The sequence below is a fragment of the Aspergillus pseudodeflectus genome (assembly GCF_044049435.1).
Source record: "Aspergillus pseudodeflectus strain CBS 756.74 chromosome Unknown BJX68scaffold_5, whole genome shotgun sequence".
Classification (NCBI taxonomy): domain Eukaryota; kingdom Fungi; phylum Ascomycota; class Eurotiomycetes; order Eurotiales; family Aspergillaceae; genus Aspergillus; species Aspergillus pseudodeflectus.
Genome location: NW_027263781.1, coordinates 936,502 through 960,361, shown reverse-complemented (window position 1 = coordinate 960,361; position 23,860 = coordinate 936,502). Strand labels below are relative to the sequence as shown.

The window sequence follows — 23,860 nt, the reverse complement described above, 5'->3', positions numbered from 1 at the left end:
TATTCTTGTACCCTATTATACAGATGGTGCTTCCTTTTCATTCTTCCTTTCAGTCTCGGTCTCAGTCTTCTCGGGAGTTGGAGCGACTCTGAACTGGAGAATTCGTCATCATCATTCCCGTGTCTTCATTCTGGGAGATATGTTTGAAATGTTGCTAGACCTCGCTTTTGTTTCATTTCCACCGGTCACAACGGTTATGATGGAGCTTCTACCTGACTACACTACTGAGGTATGCGTTATGGGCTCGACTGGATTACGGAAGCTGGTTCTTTTCTCTAATGTCTTGATATACGAAGAGAAGAGAGTTGAGAATGCATTACGAGTCGAAATTTTTATGCCTTCTTCTCATTGTAAAGTCTGTAGACGTGTATTGCATTAAGTTGCGCTCTCGCCCCCTATGAGTAAAAGCGTAAGATGACATTATTGAAAATAAGAGAATCTTGCGCCAGATTGTAATCGCATCGAAGCAAGTAAACCATCATTGAGCCCGCCCACTTTAGTACATGGATAAATAAAGAGATAGAAGAGAAGAAAAAGTTGTAGTCCCCCGCACGAATTGTATATCAGAGTCGGAGTAGGGGTATAATGCTTTCACAGCGGAATCGAGTCTCGAGCTTGCCCGTTCCCCGCCGCTATCTGCGGCGGCGCCTGCTTCCCGGTAGCTCCATTTGCTGCCGCAGTGGCAGCAAGAGGTTGGCCAGGAGTCAGACCCCGGGCATTCATGACCGCACTCAGAAGCCTCACTTGAGCATCAATCATATCATCAAATATCGCCTCCTTCTCTGCCCACGCCTCTTTCCGCTTCGGCCGGATCTTATCCCATTCACCCTGGAGCTCCGCACCCTCCTGCTCAGCCCAGTGGATCTGTCTTCGGAGCAGCCTATACAGCTCACGTGGACTCATCTCGAGTTCGTGGTCATCGAAGCCATTCTCAGCAGTAAACTCGGGGACCTCGAACTCGTCGGCGTCTTCCGTCCCGGCTGTGTCGTCGTTGATGCTCTCGCTGTATTGGTCTGTGTTGTCATCTCTGGGTGGATGTGAGAGCTTTAGCTTGATGCGCTGGAGTTTGCTGGCAGGCGTGCCGACTGGCGTTCCTGCGGAGGAGAGGATGTCGTGACGTTTGGGGACAGGATCAGATGGGCGGAGAGCTTCCGTTTCGTGGACGGTTCGCATGTGTTTTGCTAGGGCGTCGGAGCGGGTGAAACTGCGGTCGCATTCTGTAGGAATTGCGAGCATGGTTAGTTGTGATAGCTTCACCTTGTGACGCGACAAAAAAAAATGGAGATAAAGCAGCGGCGGTGCCACGAATACTAGCAAGGAAAAGACGAACCAGGAAGCGAGCAGTAAAAAGGCTTTTCCCTCGTATGGCTCCTCATGTGAGCGCGCAATGCGTAGCCGCTTGCATGCGTTTGACCCTTTCGAGGACAATCGGACCATTCGCAGGAGTATTTCTTCTGTCGGCTACCGACATGCTCGTTGTGGATGTGTTGGACCAAGTCGTCCATGTTCCCGAGGTCTTTAAAATCGCAACCCTCCCACCGGCACACGGTGACCTGGTCGTTGCACTGCCCGCTGTAGTCCTCGTCCTGGTTTGCTCCGATGAGCGACAGCGTGTTGGGTGAGTTGGGAATCTCGCCGGACGTATCGGACGATATGGAAGAGGACGGCGACGGCGGCGCGGGCAGTTCATCCTGGAAGGATGTCGATAAGGGCGTGTTACGGTCCCAAGAGGCCATTCCGGTGCGGCGACGCTTCGACGGCGGCATGTTGGCGCCTGCTGCTGATGGAGAGAAACCCTGCTTGGAGTCGTCGCGATCCGACATGTCGTCGGAGGCCACGGAGGAGAGGGGGGAGCCAGGGGATTCGGCCATTGGGAATTTGGTGGGGAGAGGGATGGAAGCTGGGGTGAATGAGCGAATTAAAGTGGCAAGGGCGGAGACGGCAGGGACTGCGAGAGGATTTCGCGGAAGGGAGATCCTGAATTTGATTGACGTTATGCTGGCGTCTGGAGGAATCGAGTATACAGAGGCTAGCTGCACGTGATAAGGCTATCTCTTTGACGCGCTCCACAACTTTTTCTTTTCCCACTCGACACTCTCTGCTAACGCACACGAAAATACACAGCAAGCAATAACATGGCCTGAGTAAGCCCACCTTTCAGTTCTGTTTTGCTAATATGATGATCCCTTTCAAGAATTCTGCAATTCTGACAATCTCCTACTTTTGTGAGATTGCGTGTTGACATTCTACACTTGATCTGATTTTTACCTTGTTCTCCCGCGTATCATGATACAATCCGTGGTCGAATCAAGCTGACTGTTGTAATTTGACAGGTCCTATTTTGATTATGGCGGTGCGGTCACACTGCCTGGGCGTCGGCGTTCAGCTCGCTACTGTGGAATATTATGATGACGCCTTGCCCAGTAGCTCAGTGGCATGACTTGAAAAGTCGAGGTCTAGCTCGAGACGTCGGTACGAGATACGGGGGTTCCCTTGCAACATGGGGTGACTGCCTCGCTGTTCTACCAAGCTCGGAACAATACCCAGAATGGCCCTCGCCGCGGCCAGTCAGGGCTCTCTCGGGTCTAGATGATCCCGGTCTATGGTGAGGAGTCACGACGGTCACGGTCCTTGAGCAAGTCCTATCAATCTGGACAGGAAGGACGGCTAGACTGCTTAATTCTTGGTCTCCGTTGCTGGAATGTAGGTAGGGCTATATGGTAGCACCGAGCTGGCTCCTTCATTGACTCGCCGTTGATCTACTTTTATGGGCATGGAATATGTATTGCCTTGGCTCGACAAATGTCGAAAGCTTCCAGCATCCCTTACTCAATGCTCTAGAATCAACCAGGCTTCTTAGGGAAATCAACAATGTTGCCTTGAGCTACGAACATAACTGCTTTTCCAATTTCAAGATGTCATCTCTCATAACGCTAAGTCCCTCCATCGCGAAAACACATAAAAAATCCCAGACGCCCCAGCAAAATACACAAGGTACATATCCTATCATCCCCATACCGACATCCCAAATAGCGCCCCCTACAAAGCAACCTCATCACTACTATTCAGCGTCTCCCGAAACTTCTTCCTCAACACCTCAAACAACGTATCCACGAAACCCTGCGGTTCCTCTGCCGCACTATCCATATCGTCCGTAGCCGCGGAATCACTCCCGCCCGCACTCGCAGCCACAGTGCTAAACGTCGTAGTCGTAGTAGTCGTCGTCTTAGTCGCCCCACTATCCTTATCAACATGCTCCTCAACCTTCACCGTGCCGCTCGGCTTAGGTACCTCCTCGTTTGCGTGGGATGTAACCGTATTCGTTGCGGCGTTGCTGTCGTCGATTGAGGTGCCATCGTCGTATTCCTCTGGATGGAGCTTGTTGAATCTGTTGAATTCTTCGACGCCGAGGGAGGCGAAGATGTGTGAGAGGAGGTCAGTTTTGCTGGGGATCATGCGCTGGGATAATGGTTAGCATGGTTGATATTGTGAGAGGATGTGGATGCGCGTACGCGGGGTGCAATGGCATCGGATTCCTGGTTGTTTGTGGTCTCTGGTAGTGGAAGAGACCTCGTGAGTGGGGAGAGGAGGAGGGTGGTTATGACGATGGTGAGGCTCGTTGTGGCTTTCATTTTGAGGTAATCTTTATATTGTTCGAGCGGCGTGTAGAAACAGCGTTGGTAAATCCAAGTGTATGCTATGGTGGCTGCAACCAGGTATATTTTCAGCTGTTGTTCGAGGACGTTGGATGACGAGTCAGTGATGATCTACAGACGAGGTCTACAGACCAGTGCTGTAGTTATACCCCCGTTCGCCATCTTGACTGTCGAGGAATATCTCGATGGCGCGTGGAATGAAGGTCCTTTCGTTCTCCGCTGTGGCACAGCATTCCGTGTCTTTTATCGCGGCACAGTCTCCTATCTATATCCCTCGTGACACAATATCAATACCGAGTACTGCCTCCGTATCATGATTTCTAGAGCATTACTAGCCTTGTCAAGCCCATCTTTGACCTCTTTCCAGTAATGGTAAATGCCCCTTGTCTCCAGAAGCCTTTCGTTTCATCGTGTTGTGAGGGAGTAAGTACTGAGACAAGGGGTTCGGGCTAGCATTCCTGAGGTTTGAACTCTTCAACTCTACATTCCACAGTCCCCAAATTTAGAGGGCATGTCGGCTCGGCGAGATCTGAGGTTCGTGTCACTATTCGAGACCGAGACTAGTTCGGGGAGGCAGGGGAGTATGTCTGGTTGACTCTGAAGTTTGAGTATTGTCATTTCAGATCAGCAGTTAATTCATAGTGATTGGAGCCAAGTTACCTATGGAGTTTCCGGGTGCCGAGCCCTAATACGCGTGCATTAGCCCATAGCTTCCAAGGGTTCTATGCAGAGATTGCCGGTTCTTGGCCGGTATACCGTTCCTGATGTATGCATGTCGGAGGGATCTTTTTGTATAGGGAGTAGTGGAAGTACTATAGGTACTCCCGCGGAATGTCTCCGCCACCACCCGACCCGACCCGCACATTGACAGCCATATCAACCTCTTGCCTGCATCAATTCAATCATATCAGTCCCAACCACCAAGAATTCATCCAAAAGAGACTCACCAAAGTCCAATACTTTGAATTGGCCAGAATGTCTAACCAACAATCCACGAGAACGTCAAACCCCGCCTCCAACCCCAACCCCACCCCCGCCAATGCTGGCAATAGCAACACCAGCACTTCAAACCCAATATCAACAAGCACATCCCAACCACCCGCATCAGAAAGATCAGACTTATTCAACCTCGGTCTGGACACCCGCCGCGCTGTCCTCGGCTCCGCGCACGTAGACCGCTCGCTAGAAACCAGCAACGCCTTCACCCTCCCAATGCAAGAAATGATCACCGAATGGGCCTGGGGCAACGTCTGGAATCGCCCAGGGCTGGACCGAAAACAGCGCAGCCTGCTAAACATCGGCCTGCTGATTGCGCTGGACCGCCAGAACGAGTTGGCGATGCATGTCCGTGGCGCGGTGCGCAATGGCCTGTCTGAGATTGAGATTCGGGAAGCCGTTATGCATAGTACGGTTTATTGTGGGGCACCCGCGGGCATGGAGGGGATGAGGACGGTTGATCGTGTGCTGGGGGAGATGGAAGCCGCGGGGGAGATTGTTAGAGTGATTAAGTAGGTATGGTAGGGATTTGGTTTGCGGGAGGAGTAAGGAGGGCGTTGGTTGTTTCGTGGGAATTCGGAGGATGCCTAAGTTGTTTGTTTCGAGTGTTCTAGGAATTGGTTGGTCGTGTCCAGTCAGAAATGTATAGTCTCAACGTTGATGATCGCGACTAAAACGAGATGTGGAAAACTGATATAGGTAGGATAGGGTATTGACGGTAACGCAGTAGAGGTACCTGCAGGGTTGGCTCATTCATGTAGGGACTTGCTGGTCTAAACCATAACAACGAGTAGCAGGCTAACAGTTTAAGGTAAATTAAGCCTGCAGCAAGCTGCTGACTGTCAGAAGATTGGCATTCCTAATTTTGACATCTAAGCCATCCGACGCATCTGTATAGCATGGAAGAACGATTTACGATGGCTATTTCCCGGGATTTCTTGAGCAAAGAAGACTCAAGCGCATGCCCAGTCTTCTCTGCATGTAAGGTCGAGCATGTTGATAGACGTGCATTCTAGCGCATCGCCGGCGAGTCACGCAAAAGAACATGACCTCGGTAGCAGAAGGGACATACTACTCGCTTCACTTTACGCCCACCCAAGGGACATCCTTGAGCCGACGAGATGAAGGAAGATGCAGGAACAGTCAAGGGGTCCAACTCCTTGTCCTAAACATCGAGGCGTAGACTACGATGCAAACCACGCGGCCCTCGCGCGAATCCTTAGATTTCCTGATACGGACTAGATGACGCCGAAGTTATTCGATACAAACGAGCTAACCCCACCCAGCTAGGACATTCGTATGCGCCTACGTAAGTGGTTTATATAGTATCAGACGCAATAATAACGTCTTTCGACGACGGCGAGGGGTCGATGAGGTTTCCTCTGGTTGGCCGATGGCCTCCGGCTAGCATGAGCAAACTCAAGCTCATCTCAGAAGTTCTGACTAGTGTCGCATCGAGGACCATAGAGGAGTTGTGCCAGCAGGGTGGCTTACGTGTAGCCGTAACAACCTTGAGGACCCCTCATTTAGTGAACCGGGGCCGCATTTTCCTTTGAGGAGACTGGGACAGACTTAGGCTGGGAAGTTGGGAACTGGTAAAGCCGACTCGGAATAATCACGGTCGTCTATATGGACCTATATGGACGGATCTAGAACCCCACTGCGTGACGTCTCCGCTTACGTATAGCTAGAGGTGACGAGGCTGCAGATGCTGTTGGCGTCCTAGTTTCAGTTAGCGCTGTCCTTTGTGATACTCTGGAGGATGAGCGAACGAAAGAACTGTGTAGATGCAGAGGCGAGTGTTTGCTGTGAAACCTGTGCTGATCTCTGGGTGTCTTAGGGCACGGTGCCGAAAAGCGAGTCGGGTAGGAGATTGGAAATGGCTTATCTGTTTAGTCATTGAGCTCCCCACCATGATTCTGCAAGGAGATTTTAGGAATCTGGCGAAAATTCAAGAACCCAGACCAATAATGGAGGAATGTGGATTCAGACTCCAGACTCGGAGGAAGGTTCGGCTGTTGTTCCCGTGTCGTGTGGTTGACGTTTTCCCTTTCACACTAGCAGAAGGGCCAATTTGGCCGTGTCGACTTTTGTTATCAAGTTTGTGTCGGCAGTTTGGGAGGCCCGACCCCGAGTACTGATGAGCGTAAATTACTGAAAACTGCCATTTCAGTTACGCCTCGGCGAATGCCCATCCGCGCGCAGAATTATGAATTCCGATTGTGATGGTCACTGGTCCAAACTTTGTCGGACCCTGAAGATCTCTGCGAAGAGACTTTCGCTTGTTGAGCTGACTCAAAAAGGCCTCAATACCGTATCAATACGGGATTCGACTCTGGTCTTCTCAGGGTCGGCGTTTGTCAGCGGAGAACTCGAAGAAAACATCCCGGTCCCACAATCTTACGGAGTAGATCTCCTCTTTCCCACAACTCCCACACTGGCATCTTCCAAGTTGTGTTCTTTGTGTTCTCTCCTTCTGAGGTCGTCTCAGCCCATGAGACCATCAAATGACCAGAAGAAAGACAAGTTTCTGATACTAATGGACCGGGGATCCTTGGCGTCTCTGATTTGCCAAATCAATCTTGAACCTCCCATCCCTGTAGGGCGCGCGGGATTCGTAAGACTTCGGTCAGCAGTCATTTTGGGACTTGAGTGAGCTTCCAAGCGCCGTCTGGACTGTATCCGTATTGAGCACCATCTGCTGGCCTGCCAGTCACGTCGCCTCTTTGGTCAGTTCCAAGTTCTTATTTTCGGCCCGGGACCAGGGGCTGGACGAGCCCGCTGGGCGGCTGGGCAACTTGGCTAGATTCCAGATGCTAACTAAATTAGGGGCTTTCACAGAATTGACCGTCGTCCACATGGCCTTCCTTCAATCCTTCGAGAAAATGGCGTGAAATTGGAGGAGCGGATTGGCAGAGATTCAGGCTCCTTGTTGACTCGCCGAGTCGTCTAACCCATCAAAGACCGAGACGGGGCCTGAGCAGGCTCGGTTGGACAAGGAACATCTGTGATTTGATCCACAGACCTCGCCCTGATTTGCGAGAATGAGGACCCTGAATCAGGTCCACCGGCCCCAGGTGGATTCCTCAGGCCAATCGAAATCACCCCATGTTGATTCACTCCTTTGCGAGGTTTGGATAAATGCTGTTACCTAACGCTTGCATTTACACTTTGCCCGATTATACGTGCTAAGAACTGGAAGCGAACTCGAACAGGTGACGATGCGCTCATTGGGCAAAGGACCTCCCCCCTCTCATGCAAAGCTCAGCCTTATGCCACCTTGCCAAGCTGAACTGGCCAACGCCTCTTGGAATAGTTTCAGCCGAGCGAGCAGGGGCTGTTCACTAACCGCAATAGGAAGATACGTCGCATGGCAGATGTCTGAGCGAGCTGGCCAATCTGAAACAGTTGAGACACTTCGTGGAGAGTGGGTGAATCGTAATATCTTCTCAATCATTATCCGTCGCCCCTGGCCGACGTTGGAGAGGCATACAGGATGGTGTTCAACATAACCATTTTAATGATGCAGATCGTTGCCTTGGTCAATCTTGATGTACGGGGTAGATTGCCCAGACTCCAGCTTGAGGATCAGCAGCTGCGACTAAATCTTGGCATATCAGCCCTCCTCGGTACTTCCACTTGATCCACTTCGTCCAGTGAGGTCAAGTTGCACTTGGAGATTTGGGGAGCTCCAGGCTGAAATATTAATCTCTGGGCGGAGGGGTTCGGCCTCGGATGACCGAATTGTGCATATTGTTCAGCTCAGGATGGTCAGGAAGCAACGTCAATATCGCCAACGCATTACCTGAAGTGAACACCGAGTGGTCCTCAAACTGTTCAGGCGACTTGGTTATCAAAGACTGAGCCTTTGGTTCTGCCTCACCAAGCATCTGCATATCGGAGTACATAATGCTTACGCATTACGTATTTGTTTGCCGAAGCCTGTCATCGTGGCTAAGCTGCAACAATGATAAGACTGGAACATCTTATCTGGTTTCCCGAGATCCATCTAGATGCGTACGTCGATAGCTACGTATATTGTACAGACTAACAATCACCAGGAGAATGGGCGCTTCGCTAACTGAAAATAGTGCCATCGCAGACGTGCCACGCTGCCAGGTGATGAAGGCCAGAGCTAAGACTACCTTAATTTAGCAACCTTGAACCATCACAACAAAACCGTCAAGACGACTGGGCCACATTTTTGAGGCTTGTCTCCGTTTGGGCAAAGCAGCATACGTAATCAGGACGAGGTGGTTTGCATATACATACTATTCTCATCTGCTCCCTGTGCCGGCAGAGGTTTGAGCCACAGTTCCGAAAAGGGTTCAACGACCGATCTCGAAGTTTGGGTTCCTCATGGAGAAAGTAAAGAGAACGCCACATTCCAGGTGAACGGGAGCCTGTGTCAGCAACACCTTATCCGAACTCAGAGCAGCCACCGAAAAGAGCCCTGACTAGGCAGAGCGTTAATTCGATGCAAGAATAATCGAAGATACCTAGGTAGGTACTCAGCAGATGTCATAAGTTATGCAGCGCCAAATCACCGTCAGGGACTGCCGCCGGGATCCGCTTGTACCGAACGGCGGTCGTGCCAGTCAACCAATTGTCCGAGCCCTGGGCCTGCTTAAATCCGAGTCCGGGATTCGGAATTGACCCTAAAGGGGGTCCTGCGCCCGTGACAAAAACTTAGGGTACCAAAAACAAAAACCATTCTCCCAGAGTTTGACAGACAAATCTGATGGAGAAAAATCTGAAGTTTGCTTATACCTGGTGACCCCTGGACCTGGCGAATATCATAATCAGGACGGAACGATTCCGTGCTAATGCAAATCGAGAACCACCATCCGACGGTTCAACAGCGTGGTTAAAAGCTTGTCCTCATGGCTCTACTGCGGAGCTAATGAGGGAGACTTTCCCGCGAATGGCAACGATGGACACGCCGCGACTCGGCCTGAATCCCTTGAAATAGCGTATCTTACCGTAAGTATGGCACTGTATTGTGGAATCTCAATCCGGATCATCCGGCATTCGAAGGGCTCAGTTGAACGACAATTGTGTGGTACTTCATTTTAAGAGGTACGTACACCGTACGCATCTACTACTAGTACAGTCTTTGACTCGTTTCTCTGGGGATGGGATGACGAATCTGAAGATACCTCGAGCTCAATAGGTTAATCGGCACCGACATCTCCCGTGCGGCACAACTGTCGCGGGTTATCCATGTATAGAGCTTACTATTATACACGGCGGCAGTGTCGATCTTGTAATCCCAACTCTCGCGCGAGCCCAGAGCTCTATCATTGGCATTGCGGGCAAATACCAAGCCTTAGCAGTTTCTTGGATGCCGTGGGCCATGATCTGATTTCTGCCACGAGCGTCGAGACGGTCCAGTAAGGCCACGTTTTGATCATTTTCAAATTGGTCAACATTCGGCCGCTAGACTTTTATGGCGCAGTGCTGTGGCTTAGTCCTCCATATTCGTATGTCGAATGCTGACGACAAGGGACACGTACTAGTCAGGGATCTAACTCGTTAGAGCGAGACGGGAGGAGGGGTTAAGGGCCCTGAAAGGGGGTTTGGCGCCTCTTCACACGCTGATGGATGGGCTAGAGTTAGCGATATTTTACGGGCTGTGGCTGTTCAGGGTGATGCTATTCGGTAGCGGACAGACAAGAGGCGCTGTACCACGTACTCGTTTCAAGGGCCCGAGGGAGTAAGGCGAGGAGTGGAGGCACTAGTATTTGCTGGTGGGTGTACTTCGGGGATATGAACCACAATAAATAACGTGGTGTCTCTGGCATTAATTTCGTGGCATTTCTCCATCCGGAGTATGCTGTCATTAGCCATGGATAACTATTATTTAGCAAGCCCTCCAGGGCTGAAAGCGAAGAGATCCTATTGGCAACGCCAGGCAGCGCAAAACCGATTCCAACGTCAATGCAAATGTGTGGAAGAAAGATCAGAATAATCGCCGCCAGAAAGGCCAATGTGATGGGGTGAAGAATTATGCTGCCTAGCGATTAGCTCCACAAGAGCGAACCTCGAGTCCACAGTGGGCTCATGGACCTAACTAAGGTACACAACCACACGCTAACTGCCAGGCTAACTCAAGCCCCGTTTCTCTCTGGCTTCATGGTCAGAGCTTCTGGAGAGACCCTGGACCAGTTTCAAGATGGATGCTTTTCTTATTTCTTCATCTATTTCCCTTCCGGTGAATGATCGCTGTCTTGATTATCCTTCCGCTTCTCTCACCCGCTTTCTCTCCTCCCCTCGGCTTCATTTTCGACTCCCAATTCATCCTTCCTTTCTCTCCCTCTTTCAGAGTCTCATCGTCCGGCTCCCTTGACTGGACGCTTATCGACCATCCTCCTCGGCACTACGATATCACGCTCAACCTACCATAACCTCCTGCTCGCAAAGAGCCACCTCTTTCAGCCTCGTGGTTATTTTCCCGACTCTAACATTTCTCTGGAAGAACTGTTGCTTGAGTTGAATTGCATTCCGTCACCTGAAAAAAATCGTTTCTTTTCCCCCTCTCCTCTTCCCGTCTCTTGAAACCCAAGACTACTACTATCCGTGGTCCGATTCGCAATCACCTTTCTTCTTCACGACAGCCAGACTCAATATCCTATTTCCTTTTCCAGAATTGGCCAGTGCTGGTCGAGAACCGGAAATAGCATCCACCCAGTCTACTACTGCATTGAGCCGGCTTCGAGTTGATCAGTTGCCGCAGCTCCCCGCCAAACAGCGTCACTGAACGCGTTATTCCGTCTGGAATTATCAAATCGCCAGCAAAGCTCATTGGAGACTATCGCAGTATCCGCCTGTAAATAAGGCAAGGAGGGCCCTCGAATTCGTTTATCGGTTTGCTGTCAGATCTGCGCCCAGGTGCTTGTCTACAGATCGAGGGGCGTGTTACACGAGGGAAACCACAAACATCGTCGAAGACAGCAGCAGTTGGTGTGTGCCCTTTTTTACCCTTTTTTTCCCTCGTTGCTTTTCCTTTTCCTTTCCTTCATATCTTTTCTCCCTTTCTTTTTGCCTTCCCTATTCTCCGCATATAGATCCTCTAAACTCCGCTACTCTCAAATGCCGCCAGTTGTTCTTAACTAAAAAGGAATTGGCGAAGCTGACTGTTCGGCTCCAGGTTTCATCTTTTCCCATCTTTTCTTAATCTTTCTTTCTATATATCGCGTTGTCCGCGGCCAGAGAAATGTCTAGCTGCCGGACAAGTTTTGTGTCGATTTTGAACAATGATGATAACCCGGCATTCGCGGTTCGATCGACTTACGAGATAGCCAAACCATATTCCACCTCGTCACATCAGTATCCACGGGAACAGCCATCAAGGAGCACGGCAGATTACCACTATGGCCGGACGTACTCGGACTCGCCATCGCCCAACTTGACACGGCCACCATTCGATCCCGTCACAGAGGCCGCCCGCCCGGCATCACCGGGATCTTCAGATTGTTCTTCATACGACTACACGCACAGCTCTATTGCAGCCTCTTACCACCACCACCATCCTGGCCGCCATGATCCCTATGCTTACCACCCTCATGGGGATAAGCGGCTCAGCGCTAACTCTATGGCCGAACCGCCGTCGCCTCAAACATCGATCGCTAGCACGTCGAAGGAGTCAGTCGGCCCCAAGCCAGCTCGCAAGAACAAGTACCCTTGCCCGTTCGCCGCAAGCCACGCCTGCACTGCCACGTTTACGACTTCGGGGCATGCGGCACGGCACGGCAAGAAACATACCGGAGAGAAGAGCGTACACTGCCCGATTTGCAACAAGGCGTTTACCCGAAAAGACAACATGAAGCAACATATTCGCACGCATCGAACGCACTCCGAGGATATGTCATCAAACGCTACGCCGCGCAGCATGGACACGAGCCGAGAATGGACGCCTAGGCGGTACGAGAACTAGCCTGCCGATGCCTGGCTTTTAGAGTTACGATCGCCTATGATAGTATGAGGACGACGATCCGATGGCGTGAAGTCACCGCCGCAAGGCTTTCTGGATAATCATTATGGAAGTTGATGAAGAAAGACCTGAAGAGGGCCTGAACTCCGATGAACCCCACTATAGCCTGGCTCATGATTGAGACTCGCTAATAGTGAGGTCTGAGCCATCGTCGCCGAGCCGACGTTCGAGAACAATATCTGACGAAAGAAGCCCGTGAAACGCAGAGGTGACTGCTGGGCAGTACTCGCAATCTGTCACTGGTGTTGTCATTATTCTTTTCGCATATTCCTTTCTTCTTCTCTGCCGTCTCAAAAAAAAGACGGATAGAAACTGGATAGACTTATGCTTCCACTCGAACAGGAAGCAGCTCGCAGTGTATCTTGTACGCCATTCCGTTCTGTGTACCATGGAAGCTCTGCATTGCTTGTTTTTCATCTCATTTTGTTCGATTCTCATCATCTTGCATTTTTCTGATTTATAATCTAGTCTTCAATTTCTTTTCACATTCTTGTCTTGTCAAGACCTTGCATGTATTGTTATCAGCGTTTTCATCATTTCTTATCCATGTCTATGTCATGAAGGGTTGAGATCAAAGGTCACGGGATCACAGAGCGGCATGTACAATACCTAGCAGAGCGACGTCAGCGAAAATAGCTGAACATACTTGGAGTTCCAATGAAAGAGACCCGTCATCGGGCTTGTTTCGATTGTCCAAAATATTCTCCGTATCTGTGTAATTGATCGCTTTGCGTTGGCCTCGAATCAATGGGATTGTTTGCAGATAATCAGGGATGCTTCAGTCGTACCGTTGATGGCGCAGTGCAGGCAGGGCCTACCAAGGACAAAATTTGGTAGAGCCAGCGGCGCAGCACCGGAGCCGGCTATCGCTGGTCCGGGGTCGACCTGGGGCTGGATCAGGAACCCGATGGGGCCAAACTTGGGTGTTGATATGGTGGAGTTGATTTGATGCCCTACTCCGGAGTATGTTATGATCTCGATCAGTCCAGTATACGTGGGTTACCCCAAGACTACGGCGATCCCACATCACACAATACTTTCATGTAGGAATCGGAGTCGGAGGCGCTCACCGACAGGATCAAATGACATCATCATGCCCCCGAGTTAGGAAATTGATAGGGGCATTATAGTCCTGGGGTGATATAGCCGGCGTCATGATTCATTATGAATTCAGTGCTGCGGATTCTGCCCAGTCATATACGTGCCTGAGCCGCTCGTGCTGGGTCGGATGACGGGCTGAACCGGCCTTGGTCGCCTGCGATTTCTCACGAAGTCTGCCGGCACCAGCAGCGTCAGCCACAAATGACACGATCGAGACCCGGAGACCTGATGACCTGTGGCTTGAACGCAGCCTCAGCCAGTCGACGGCCGACGCTTCAGCAAGAAAGCGGCCGAAAAATTAAAGGCGTTACGTCAGAGTCTGTGAACTGAGGCTGGTGCTCGTCTGCCCCCCCGCTCGATTGCCACACTTAAAACAGCGCTTGCTGTCTCGGTGCCCCATGATCTCTCTCGTCCTTTTGTTTTCCATCCTTTCATTCAAGGCCATCATCTCTTTTAACCTGCTAGGCCTATGATTCCATCTTCCATCTTCTGATTACCTGGTTTATCACCACCACAGCCCAATAATGGCTTACTACGACAGCCGGCCATACCCTCCACACGAGCGCTATCCCCCCGCCGAATATCCTGAGACCCCGTATTACCACGGGGGCCGCCAGCCGACGGATGTAGTTGCGCCTCCTCCTGTCAATCCATCCGGCGGCACCAGAGACTCCTACTATGGCAACCATCCCGCAGGAGATGCCTACGAATACGGCTATGACGACCCTCACCACTCGAGACGCTCGCGCAAGAAGGGCCACCGCACACACTCTGTCGATGGATACTACGACGACCCATACGAGGACTACGAACCCCGCTCCCGGCGATCTAGACAATATGATGAACGACGTGCGTATTCCCCTATGATACTCGATGAAACCAGATCAGGTAAGAGCCGGAAGACTGACTATATATCAGGCGGCCGTGAAAAGTACGCCTATTCTCCGTCGACCAGCCGCTCGCCTCCTCGCCGTCGGCGTTCCCTATCTGAGCGTGCCCTAGGCGCTCTGGGCCTAGGAGGCGCCGCTGCCGCAGCAGCAGGATCCAAGCATCATGATAGCGGACGGGACCGTTCCCGTGGCCGTGACCACCGCCGATCTTACTCGTACTCGCCATCTCCGACTCGTGGAAGCCATCACCGTGGTAAGAGCGAAGCGCGCATCGCACAGGCTGTCAAGGCGGCTCTGACTGCGGGCGCCGTGGAAGCCTTCCGTGCGCGCAAGGAGCCTGGCGACTGGTCTGGTGCCAAGGGCAAGCGCGTTCTTACAGCTGCGCTGGCTGCCGGAGGGACTGATGGGCTGGTTGACCGGAACCCTGACAAGCACAGCAAGCGCCATATCCTCGAGTCTACTCTTGCAGGTCTTGCTACCAACCGGGTTGTTAACGGATCGCGGTCCCGCTCGCGATCTCGCAGGCGTTCTCGCTCTCACGGTCGAAGCAAGACCAAGGATGCCGCTCTCATGGGTCTCTTGGCTACTGCCGGCAAGGAGGCCTACGATCGGTACCAGAAGTCTCAGTCTCGGCCACGGCACCGTCGCCGGTCTACCTCTCGCGATAGCTATGATGATGACTACGACTACGACTCTCGCCATCGCGGCTCCAAGAAGCGGAGCAAGAGCGTGTCGGACTACGTCAACGAGGGCCTAGCCGCCCTGGGCCTGGGAGACAAGACGGAGAAGGGTGATAGGGATGATCGGCGCCGCCGTCACCGTGAACATCGGTCGTCCCGCTACGATGACTACTCGGACGGTGACCGATACAGTGACGATGATTACCGCCGCCGTCATCCAAGCCCACCCCGGACTAGGCATTCCAGAGATGTGAGTGCACCTCGTTATATCGCTGCATCGGGAGCCAGGGGCGATGAGGGATACGGTCGCATGGAAGTTGGTCCCTATGCTCAACGCCCCGACTCCCAACGCACCAGCGAGCAACCACGTGATCGGAAACAGAATGGTTCTGACGGGGATGACAGTATCGATGAGCACAAGCGGCTCAAGAAACTCAACCGGGAGACACTATGGGCCACGGGCATAGCAGCCGCAGCGACCATCCATGCCGCCCACTCCCTCACCGAGAACATGGAAAAGCACAAGGAGCGCGCGAAGCAGATAAAGGAGGGTGAAATTACTGCCGATGAGGCGCGCTCGCGCAAGAGGAAGAATCAGCTTTCCGACCTTGCAAGCGTCGGCGTCGCCGCGTTGAGTATTCAGACAGCAGTTGGTGAATGGAAGAATTTTGACCAGAAACGTCGCGAGCGCGCAAAGTGCCACAGAGAGTGTAAAGAACGTTCCAAGTCCATGAGTGGTCAGGGAGGTTATCAAAAAAGCCACTCCAACTCCAAGTCTCGGCCTCACCGCGCCCAGAGCCTGAATTACGGCCATGCGCCTCCCCCAGCCCGGACTGTGTATCCCGATGAGATCGAGGAGAACTGGTCTGATGCCAGGCCGAGATCTGTAAGATCGCCTGGGGTGATGGTTTAATCCCTTCCATCTCTACTCTCCCATTTTCCTTCTACTTTATTTCCTCGCTATATTTCTTGATACACTTTGTTTGTTTTTTGTTTGTTTGTTTTTTTCGATACGAAGCGACTGCCATTGTTTCTGCACGAGACCATGATTCATGAGACGACGACCACGACACAACATACACGATATGACCATGACCACGACACATGACCCCTCTGTTATTCCCAATTATCCGCATGACCGAGACTGTACTATGATGTACTATGATATTATGCCACGATACGACCTCGATCTTTGCACCTGCTACACTTATGCCTCGCCATACTCTCTTCTTGCGTACATTACGTTTCGGGCTGCACTTTTATACCTCTCGCTTAGTCTGCTGTACATCACATCGCGTTTACTGTACATTCATCGCATCACATTTACATCTATCTCTTTTCAAGATGGTTTTCTGTACCAGTATCCAGTTTCGATTTTCTATTCTGCAAATACGTGCGAGCATAGCGGCTACTACAGTACAAATGGTAAAAGTGTATTTACTTGGTTTGGGTTCTTCGCTCCATATAATAATGGGATGTCTGTCTTTCCTGAAACCGTACCACATCATCAATCGAGTACCTACCTAGCCCTAGTTACCTAAGCCCGCCCGTCGGTGAAGATGGCACCGACCTGCTCTGTTTATGTCTTAATCCTTTTGTAGCGGTCTTGTCGGTATAAAGTATTAATTGTAGTTATATCCATGTAAAAGGAAGGGAGGAGGGGTGGAATGAAGGATTACGGGTCGATAGGATAATGGCATGGAGTCAGCGCGGCGCCAAGTTGTACCGTTGAGCATGGCAATGACTATGATAGTAGTTCCGATGAGAAACTCAGGGCTAGGGGTGGTTGGTGGGGCGGGGGGGGCAGCATTCTTGTGTGTGACCTCCGAGGGCCAGTCAACTGGTGGGAAAAGAATACACGAGCCAGCCAGCCAGCGGAAGCGGAGTGTGTATCCGAGGATATGGAATATTAGCAAGTCCCCCTAGAGGTTGGGTTGCAACTATAGCCCTCCGTCTGCCTTTGCAGACCCTTCCTTACCTTACGTAGGTGCCTTTTGCCCTTGACATATACAGCAAAGTATTTTCTAAAAGCAAGCACAGAAACTGAAAATCCCAATAAATCCATTCACATCAACCAGCCATGTGCCTGGCACATGGAAGTCAACAAGTCAACAACTAGCAGACTAGCTCGCTAGATCAGATGAAATGGGTAAAAAAACAAGGAAACCCAATATCCCTACACCACATACCAGGGGTCTATGTACAGAGTATTCGCAACCAAGTATGCAAGACATTCAAACAATCGAACAAGAGCGAGAATGGGGGAACCAAGGAGCGGAAGAACGGGAACGCAGATGGATATCAAGAGTTTGAATGAAAATGAGTATAAAAAGCAGGCCAGGCTGATTAGGGAGGGAGAGTAAGAAATGAAAAAAGGATGGATGCTCGGTAGTGACAAGGCAAGGACAATGACACGAACAAGACGGGGAAAGCGCTAGTACATGTGGAATTATACAGTGCTGAGTGATGCGACACGGCAGTTGCGCTGATGAGATGCGGAGATGCAAACGGGCTAGACGTTGAGCGGCGCATCAACGCTCGCCTTTTCGTCTAATTTTGGTGTTGTTTTTTTTCACACTGTGCAGGGTGCGGATGCGGATGCGTAAGCGGACGGAGAGAGGTCTGGATGTGTTCTTCCAGGGAGATGAAGATGCTCTATGGCGGTATAAGGATGGTTGCTGCTCGCAGCTCGGTAGGTAAGGGAGCGTTTTTGCACATGTGCGACATTACGCTATTCATTGGAGTGTTTGGTGACTATCGATCGGCATGAAGGTTGAGCCAGCTCATATCCGAGTTGACGTTGTTTCGCGGTAGTGGTTGGCCATCCGGGATCAAGATACTTGAGCCTCGCGTGTTTGTGCGTGCCGAGTCGTGCCTCCTGTAATCAACGGGCGAAGCCGCGGTTGTAGACGGCAGTTCTCGTGTGCTGTGTGTAGGGTTATAGAAGCTCCTGCTGTATGCGCTGCTTGGCGGTCGGCCGAGCCAGCTTTGCGTTCGTGGGTTGTACCCGCGATCCGCTTCGTCATCATCGTCCGAGTGGAGGCTGATCGAGTCGGCACTGGATATTTGGGCTGACTGACTCTGGGGAATTGCGATCTGCCTGCCATCTCGGACGGACGTCGCGAATTCAGTTGTGGGGCTTCCGCTGTTGACTCGACCGAGTGGTTGGGGTTGGTCCAAGAAGGTCGTGTTTAGCGGAGGAAGAGTATTGGCGCCACCAGGCCAGATGGTGGCTTTCGAACCACGAGACGAGTCGTACTGGGACATACCGACCAGGGTTGGGGTGCTGTTGTTCTGGAAGTATTTGCCCCAGCCTTCGTCAGTTGTCCGGTCGCCTGGGCGCGCTGATGAGTCCTCGACCTCGATCTCTTTATCCGCGCCAGTATAGTCACTATCGCTAGATTGGATGTTGTTGAGCGGACTTGGCCGTGCTGGCTGTGTTTTTTGCATGTATTGTGGAAGTGCACCTGCTGACCTGGGAGACTTTTCGTCGCCTGTGTTTCCAGTAAAGATGGCGAACGAATCAATGGAAGCGGCCCTTGGTGCCGGACTCTCGGCCATAGGGTAAGCTGAGCGAGTCAGGGGTTCTACGCCCTGATCTTGGAAGCTTAACCGGTCCTTATCCATTCCACCGGCCCTGGCCATCTTCTGCTTCTTCCGCTTGAGGAGCATCAGGATCAGAATCAGAATAATGGCAACGCCTACAAGTCCTCCCAAAGTTGCGCCGATGATCGTGCCAATGTTGTCGTTGCCCGAGTCATCGCTTGACGAGTCCGACAACGTCGAGGATCCAGTCTCGGTGGCCGTAGGTGTTGGCGTAGTCGATGTTGTAGTCGTTGTCGTTGCTGCTGCCCCAAGGATATCAAGGATCTCCTCTTCGGATTTGTCGCCGAAGAATAATTGTGTCGAATTAACCCAATCGTTTTGAGCCTGGTCGAAGATAACTATAGATTCAGTACCATTGCCACTGGAAATGACGACCTGTCCATCATCATCTTGAGCTAATGAGTAACCTTGTCGTGTGGTCGTGGAGGCAGTTGAATCGTCATAGGAAGGGTAAACCCTCTTCACCATTCTGGAAACCTGGGGATTGGCACTGTCGGGAAACATAGCCATGCTTGTGACATCGTTGGGAGAGACGCTCATATCAAAAGTCTGAAATATCTTGCTGCCGTCTGTACTGTTGAACAGGGCGAATTTTGCCTTTTCTGGCAATTGTTGTGTCATTTCGAAGCCAGAGCCGTGCCATCCACTAACTGAGTCCCAGAAATGCACCCCAACAGGGCTAGTCTCGCCGCCAAACAGAGCTGCGGTATCATCGCTCCAGCTTAAAAGGACAGGAGAAGCGGCAGGTGACGCTTTTTCTCCAGATTGGGAGTCAAGATCATAAGGCTCATAAGTGCGTGCAATGAAGGTGTCGGAAGACACAGTGGACCCATCCTTTTGGTTGCCGCCATAGACCAAGATCGAAGAAATAGATTTGAGATAGACAGCACCGTGGTACGTCCGATTCGAAAGGTTGTCAGCCGTGAGTGGTATGGTCCTCCACTTCTTATCTTTGAAGGAGTAGCGTTGTAGACCGGGGTTTTCCGACTTTGAAGACGTTCCTCCAACTATATAGAGGGCTTGCTGGCTCTCATCGCCATCGATACCACCTGTAACACATACGGCATCCGACACTGGCACGCCCGGTGTCAATTCGGTCCAGGTTGCATTGTATTCGAGAGGAATCGACAGAAATCCTTCTTGGGAGTAGGTGTAAAGGGTGTTGTTATGAATCGCCGAGCAGTGGCCCTCAAGCGACACTGGAGGTCTCGGTGCGAACATGTTGCGAAAGAATAGGTAGATTCAATTCGAGTCTTCGAATTTACCAGTTGAAGAAAGGATCCGGTGGGATAGCCAGCCACCCAAAAGGAATGTGAGGCGGGGAGTAGCCTAGGAAGGGAGGGGAGGGAGAACTGAAGGTGACTGCCAGAGCACTATCTCATGATAATGAAAGGGAAAGGAACCGTCACCGAGGACGATGTCTTGTACTCGACAGAGTTACGTGGATGGGTTTACAGAGCGAACGCAAGACCTGAGACTGCGCTTCAATGCTGGTAGCGAACGATCGACGAGATGATGACCCCAAAGAGAGCGAAGGAAACGGCAAGAATGGCGACCTGGTGGTGGCTGTCAATCGGGGAATTCTCAGGGGCTGAAATAGTTCATGGGGCGGGCGGAGCGAAGCACGATGTCAAACCGGGCAGCAAGAGAAGAAAACGAGAGACACAAGACCGCGAAGGTCGAGGAAAACACACGAAAATGCAAAGGAGAGGAAGGGATTGAATTGGGAGGAGGCGAAGAGAGAGGAAACGGGCAGCTCCGAGTCAGGGGAGAGACACGAGAGTGGGAAGACCAGAATTAATTAATTTGGGGGACTGTTGTATGGGCGAACGCTGGTAGGTGAAACAGCGGCCCCAGCTTGGGCCGGCCGCGAAAGAAATATTCTCACCTGGGATCAAACGAGTCTTTTCGCGATGTCGTCAATTGAATGAAGGTAGAGAAACAGAAACTTAAGGGCAATCGAGGGGAAAGGAAGGATCGTGGGATGGACTGTGAGAGCGACCAGCACGGTGGGCAAAGAAACACAAGGACACAGCCTGCAGAGCACGCGAAGAGCAAACCGGAAAGAAAAAGCAGCGAAGATCAGAATGCATTATGGAACCTCCGGAAACCAATATGACCAGACAAGCTCAGCTGCAGGCAGCACACGCGAATCGACGCGCCATACAAAGACCCTGGGGAGTCGACGTCAGGTACAGAACGAGATGATATCAAACCGGTTTGTTTAGACGATCCTTACAGACACTGCAAGGGACCCGTTCAGGGGTAGGTATATCAAGAGTATCCCGCTAACGTCCTCGATCCATGGTTGGGCGACGCAAACTCACTCCGTTCGTTGATGGCCATGATGCCTACTGATTTGTCTACAAACCGTCCGAACAAGAGGATGCCAATTTCTCAGATGACAGAGATTTCAAAAGCAAGTCAGCCGCGAGACAAAGCGAATCCAATGACTGTCCAACCGTTCCTGCGTCAGCCGGGCGAGTGGCAGCAGAGATCGTCAGGGCGCACCACTCACAGCCCGAGACCCCAATTTCTGACTGTCGGCCTGACCTCCAGCTCACGAATGCACCCTTACTGCATTGTCATTGGCCGATGCAATATTCTTCACAGACGCCTGAGGCTGTGATGACTTGGGCGGCGCCATTTATACTTCTTTTTAGCGACTTGCCAAGCCATTCATATACAGCGGAGACTGTTGTAGATGATCCCACAGTTGAATCGTCAGATTGAACCTCAAATAATTGGTAAATACGGTATATGTACAGTAGCTGATTAGTTCTCCGTTGACCCCTGCTTCCATTTGTGTGCCATCTGCAACAGCTTCGACAGGTTCGCTGCCGACTTGTCGTCTGCGGGGAACACATAGTCCATATATTCCTCGTATCGGTCGTCGTCCAGCTTTCTCCGTTTCTTGACCCGCCGCGGCATCTGTTTCTCGATATTGTCGATATCCTCTGGCGATCCATGAGTATGTTCGAACGACCGCCATGCGTTGAGGAGCTCCACACGCTGCAAAATTGTTAGCCTTGTTTCTTCTATATTCGCAAAAACGTAATGACATACCTCTTCCTTGAGCTCCTTCTCCTTGAAAAGTTTATGTGCACGCTCAAAAACGGCCCGAGCACGCCGTTTAGCCTCGTCGCTGATAGGTCGCTCTTCCTCCTCCTCTTCTTCCTCTTCCTCATCTGGCACATTGATTTCGAACCGTGCGTAGTTGATCCAGACCTTGACGTGGTCTGTCTTCTGCAGAAGACGCTCGTACAATTGCCGCTCACGCTCGTACTCGCCTTCGTAGTCTTCAAAGTCGATGTAGGATTTCCAGACAAGCTCCGGCATATCCAGGGTCGGCTGGTCGATTCCGAGCTCATAGATGGCCCGCACACGTTCGGTGTCATCCAGGCCCCGTTCCAACTCCGCGTACTGAATCCACGATTGACCATTGGATGGGTTCCACTCGATCTGTTTCTCGTACAGTGTCCGGCACCGTACGAACTCAAATAATTGACGTTCCAGATCGATATAGCCGCGGAATAGCTTGTCCTTGGGGCACATGCCGATCGCCTGCCCCAGGGTTTTACGCGCCGCTTGAAGATTCAACTGTCGCACTTCGAACTGCGCCTTCATCAACCAGACTTTGGCAAATGTGAACTTCTTGTGCGGAATAAGTTTCAGGCATTCTGCGTAAACCTGGCGAGCACGGTCGATATCCTTGGCCTCCATTTCCTCCCAAATCGCATAGAATATCCACAAGTAGATATAACGCCTCCAATGTCGCTTCTCTTGTGATGGCGGGATCTGTGCGATGCCTCGTTCGTAGACATCCCGGACTCGTTCTGGATCGCCCGACGATTCTTCCAATCGTGCAAAGTCAAACCATACGTCGTAATTGCGCGGGTTCTCCTTCAACTGTTCCTCATACTGAACTCGCCGTTTGGAGAAAATAACATCTTCCACGCCCTCCCGATCGCCGTACTGCTTTTCGAACGTGGTGTATGCCTTGTGGAGAGTGACAGATTTGGAGCGAGGCAGTCGGTCAAGAGCGTACTTAAAAATTGCCCGGGCACGCTCGTATTCTTTGAGCTTTGCCTCGAACTTGGCGTATGCGATGAAAAGCTTCTCGTCCATAAAATCCTCGCCAAGCGTTTCCACTGCTACCCCGTACACTTCTCTAACCAGGTCGCTGGTACCATACTCCTCCTCAAATCGTGCCCATTTGATCCAGTTCCTTGGCTCCGGGTGCACGATCGTGAACCGCTGGAAAATCGCTCGCGCCCGCTCAAACTCGTTGTATCTCTTCTCCAACTTGATATAGGCACTCCAAGCACCTTCCTCCGGTTCCCACGACATCCACCGCTCAAACACCTGCCGCGTTCCAGGAATATTGCCAAGGGTCTCCTCCATATAGACATATTTATACCAAAGCTTATCCACCCGCGGCAAGATTGTCACCGCGCGATCGAGCAAGTTCCTCGCATGGTTGATGTTTCGATTGCGCATCTCCGACTCGATGTATCGAATCCATAGCGGCACGGAGGTCGCGCTGACGTCCAGCGCTCGTTCAAAGATCGATCGTGCCCGGCGGAATTCCTTCTGTTCCAACTCCCAGGCAGCATACCGCATCCAGTTGTTCATGTTAATCCGGTTCCGCCGCACATAGTCCTCGAACTCCTTTCTCTTGCGACCCTGGTATTCGTGTAATTCTTCCAAGTCGGCGAACCGCTGCGTCGGCGCCTGGAGGGCGGACTCCTGCCGGTCAACAGCCTCGCGGAGCAGCTGCTCCGCTGAGATCTGAATAGGGGCAGGAGCCTTGTTTTTGACCCTTGGGGGACCGCGCGCTGCCTCCATGGTGGGCGAGAGTTCGATTCAAAATCGCTGCGTGGGGAGGAAGGAAAGTGAGCAGAATAGGTGGTTTGAAAGCCCGTCGATCGGATATCT

At 51.6% G+C, this 23,860-nt stretch overlaps 7 protein-coding genes across 7 annotated transcripts; 3 read left to right on the top strand and 4 right to left on the bottom strand.

The window, feature by feature from the left end:
* Nucleotides 1-351: 351 nt before the first annotated feature.
* BJX68DRAFT_228578 (C2H2-type zinc finger protein) lies at nucleotides 352-1,981 on the bottom strand. The gene is made up of 2 exons (XM_071038888.1): nucleotides 1,331-1,981; nucleotides 352-1,217 (listed from the first exon to the last, which is right to left on the bottom strand). The coding sequence occupies exons 1-2, from the start codon at nucleotides 1,869-1,871 to the stop codon at nucleotides 592-594; spliced, it is 1,167 nt and encodes a 388-aa protein (XP_070903568.1). The 5' UTR covers nucleotides 1,872-1,981; the 3' UTR covers nucleotides 352-591.
* An 843-nt stretch (nucleotides 1,982-2,824) lies between these two features.
* BJX68DRAFT_165724 (uncharacterized protein) lies at nucleotides 2,825-3,919 on the bottom strand. Its single transcript, XM_071036948.1, has 2 exons — nucleotides 3,513-3,919; nucleotides 2,825-3,459 (listed from the first exon to the last, which is right to left on the bottom strand). Exons 1-2 carry the CDS (start codon nucleotides 3,630-3,632, stop codon nucleotides 3,040-3,042), a joined length of 540 nt encoding a protein of 179 aa, XP_070903567.1. The 5' UTR covers nucleotides 3,633-3,919; the 3' UTR covers nucleotides 2,825-3,039.
* A 712-nt stretch (nucleotides 3,920-4,631) lies between these two features.
* BJX68DRAFT_262922 (AhpD-like protein) lies at nucleotides 4,632-5,168 on the top strand (the record flags this gene model as incomplete). Its single annotated transcript, XM_071044560.1, has 1 exon — nucleotides 4,632-5,168. One exon carries the CDS (start codon nucleotides 4,632-4,634, stop codon nucleotides 5,166-5,168), a length of 537 nt encoding a protein of 178 aa, XP_070903566.1.
* Nucleotides 5,169-11,370: 6,202 nt separating this feature from the next.
* BJX68DRAFT_165655 (C2H2-type zinc finger protein) lies at nucleotides 11,371-12,672 on the top strand. The gene is made up of 2 exons (XM_071036947.1): nucleotides 11,371-11,615; nucleotides 11,803-12,672. The coding sequence occupies exon 2, from the start codon at nucleotides 11,869-11,871 to the stop codon at nucleotides 12,586-12,588; it is 720 nt and encodes a 239-aa protein (XP_070903565.1). The 5' UTR covers nucleotides 11,371-11,615; nucleotides 11,803-11,868; the 3' UTR covers nucleotides 12,589-12,672.
* Nucleotides 12,673-14,164: 1,492 nt separating this feature from the next.
* BJX68DRAFT_228557 (uncharacterized protein) lies at nucleotides 14,165-16,859 on the top strand. Its single transcript, XM_071038887.1, has 2 exons — nucleotides 14,165-14,595; nucleotides 14,665-16,859. The coding sequence occupies exons 1-2, from the start codon at nucleotides 14,271-14,273 to the stop codon at nucleotides 16,227-16,229; spliced, it is 1,890 nt and encodes a 629-aa protein (XP_070903564.1). The 5' UTR covers nucleotides 14,165-14,270; the 3' UTR covers nucleotides 16,230-16,859.
* A 1,100-nt stretch (nucleotides 16,860-17,959) lies between these two features.
* Nucleotides 17,960-20,335, bottom strand: BJX68DRAFT_165630 (uncharacterized protein). The gene has a single exon (XM_071036946.1). The coding sequence runs from the start codon at nucleotides 20,141-20,143 to the stop codon at nucleotides 18,071-18,073; it is 2,073 nt and encodes a 690-aa protein (XP_070903563.1). The 5' UTR covers nucleotides 20,144-20,335; the 3' UTR covers nucleotides 17,960-18,070.
* A 1,177-nt stretch (nucleotides 20,336-21,512) lies between these two features.
* Nucleotides 21,513-23,859, bottom strand: clf1 (putative cell cycle control protein (Cwf4)). Its single transcript, XM_071036945.1, has 2 exons — nucleotides 21,989-23,859; nucleotides 21,513-21,934 (listed from the first exon to the last, which is right to left on the bottom strand). Exons 1-2 carry the CDS (start codon nucleotides 23,768-23,770, stop codon nucleotides 21,698-21,700), a joined length of 2,019 nt encoding a protein of 672 aa, XP_070903562.1. The 5' UTR covers nucleotides 23,771-23,859; the 3' UTR covers nucleotides 21,513-21,697.
* Between the last annotated feature and the right edge of the window lies 1 nt (nucleotide 23,860).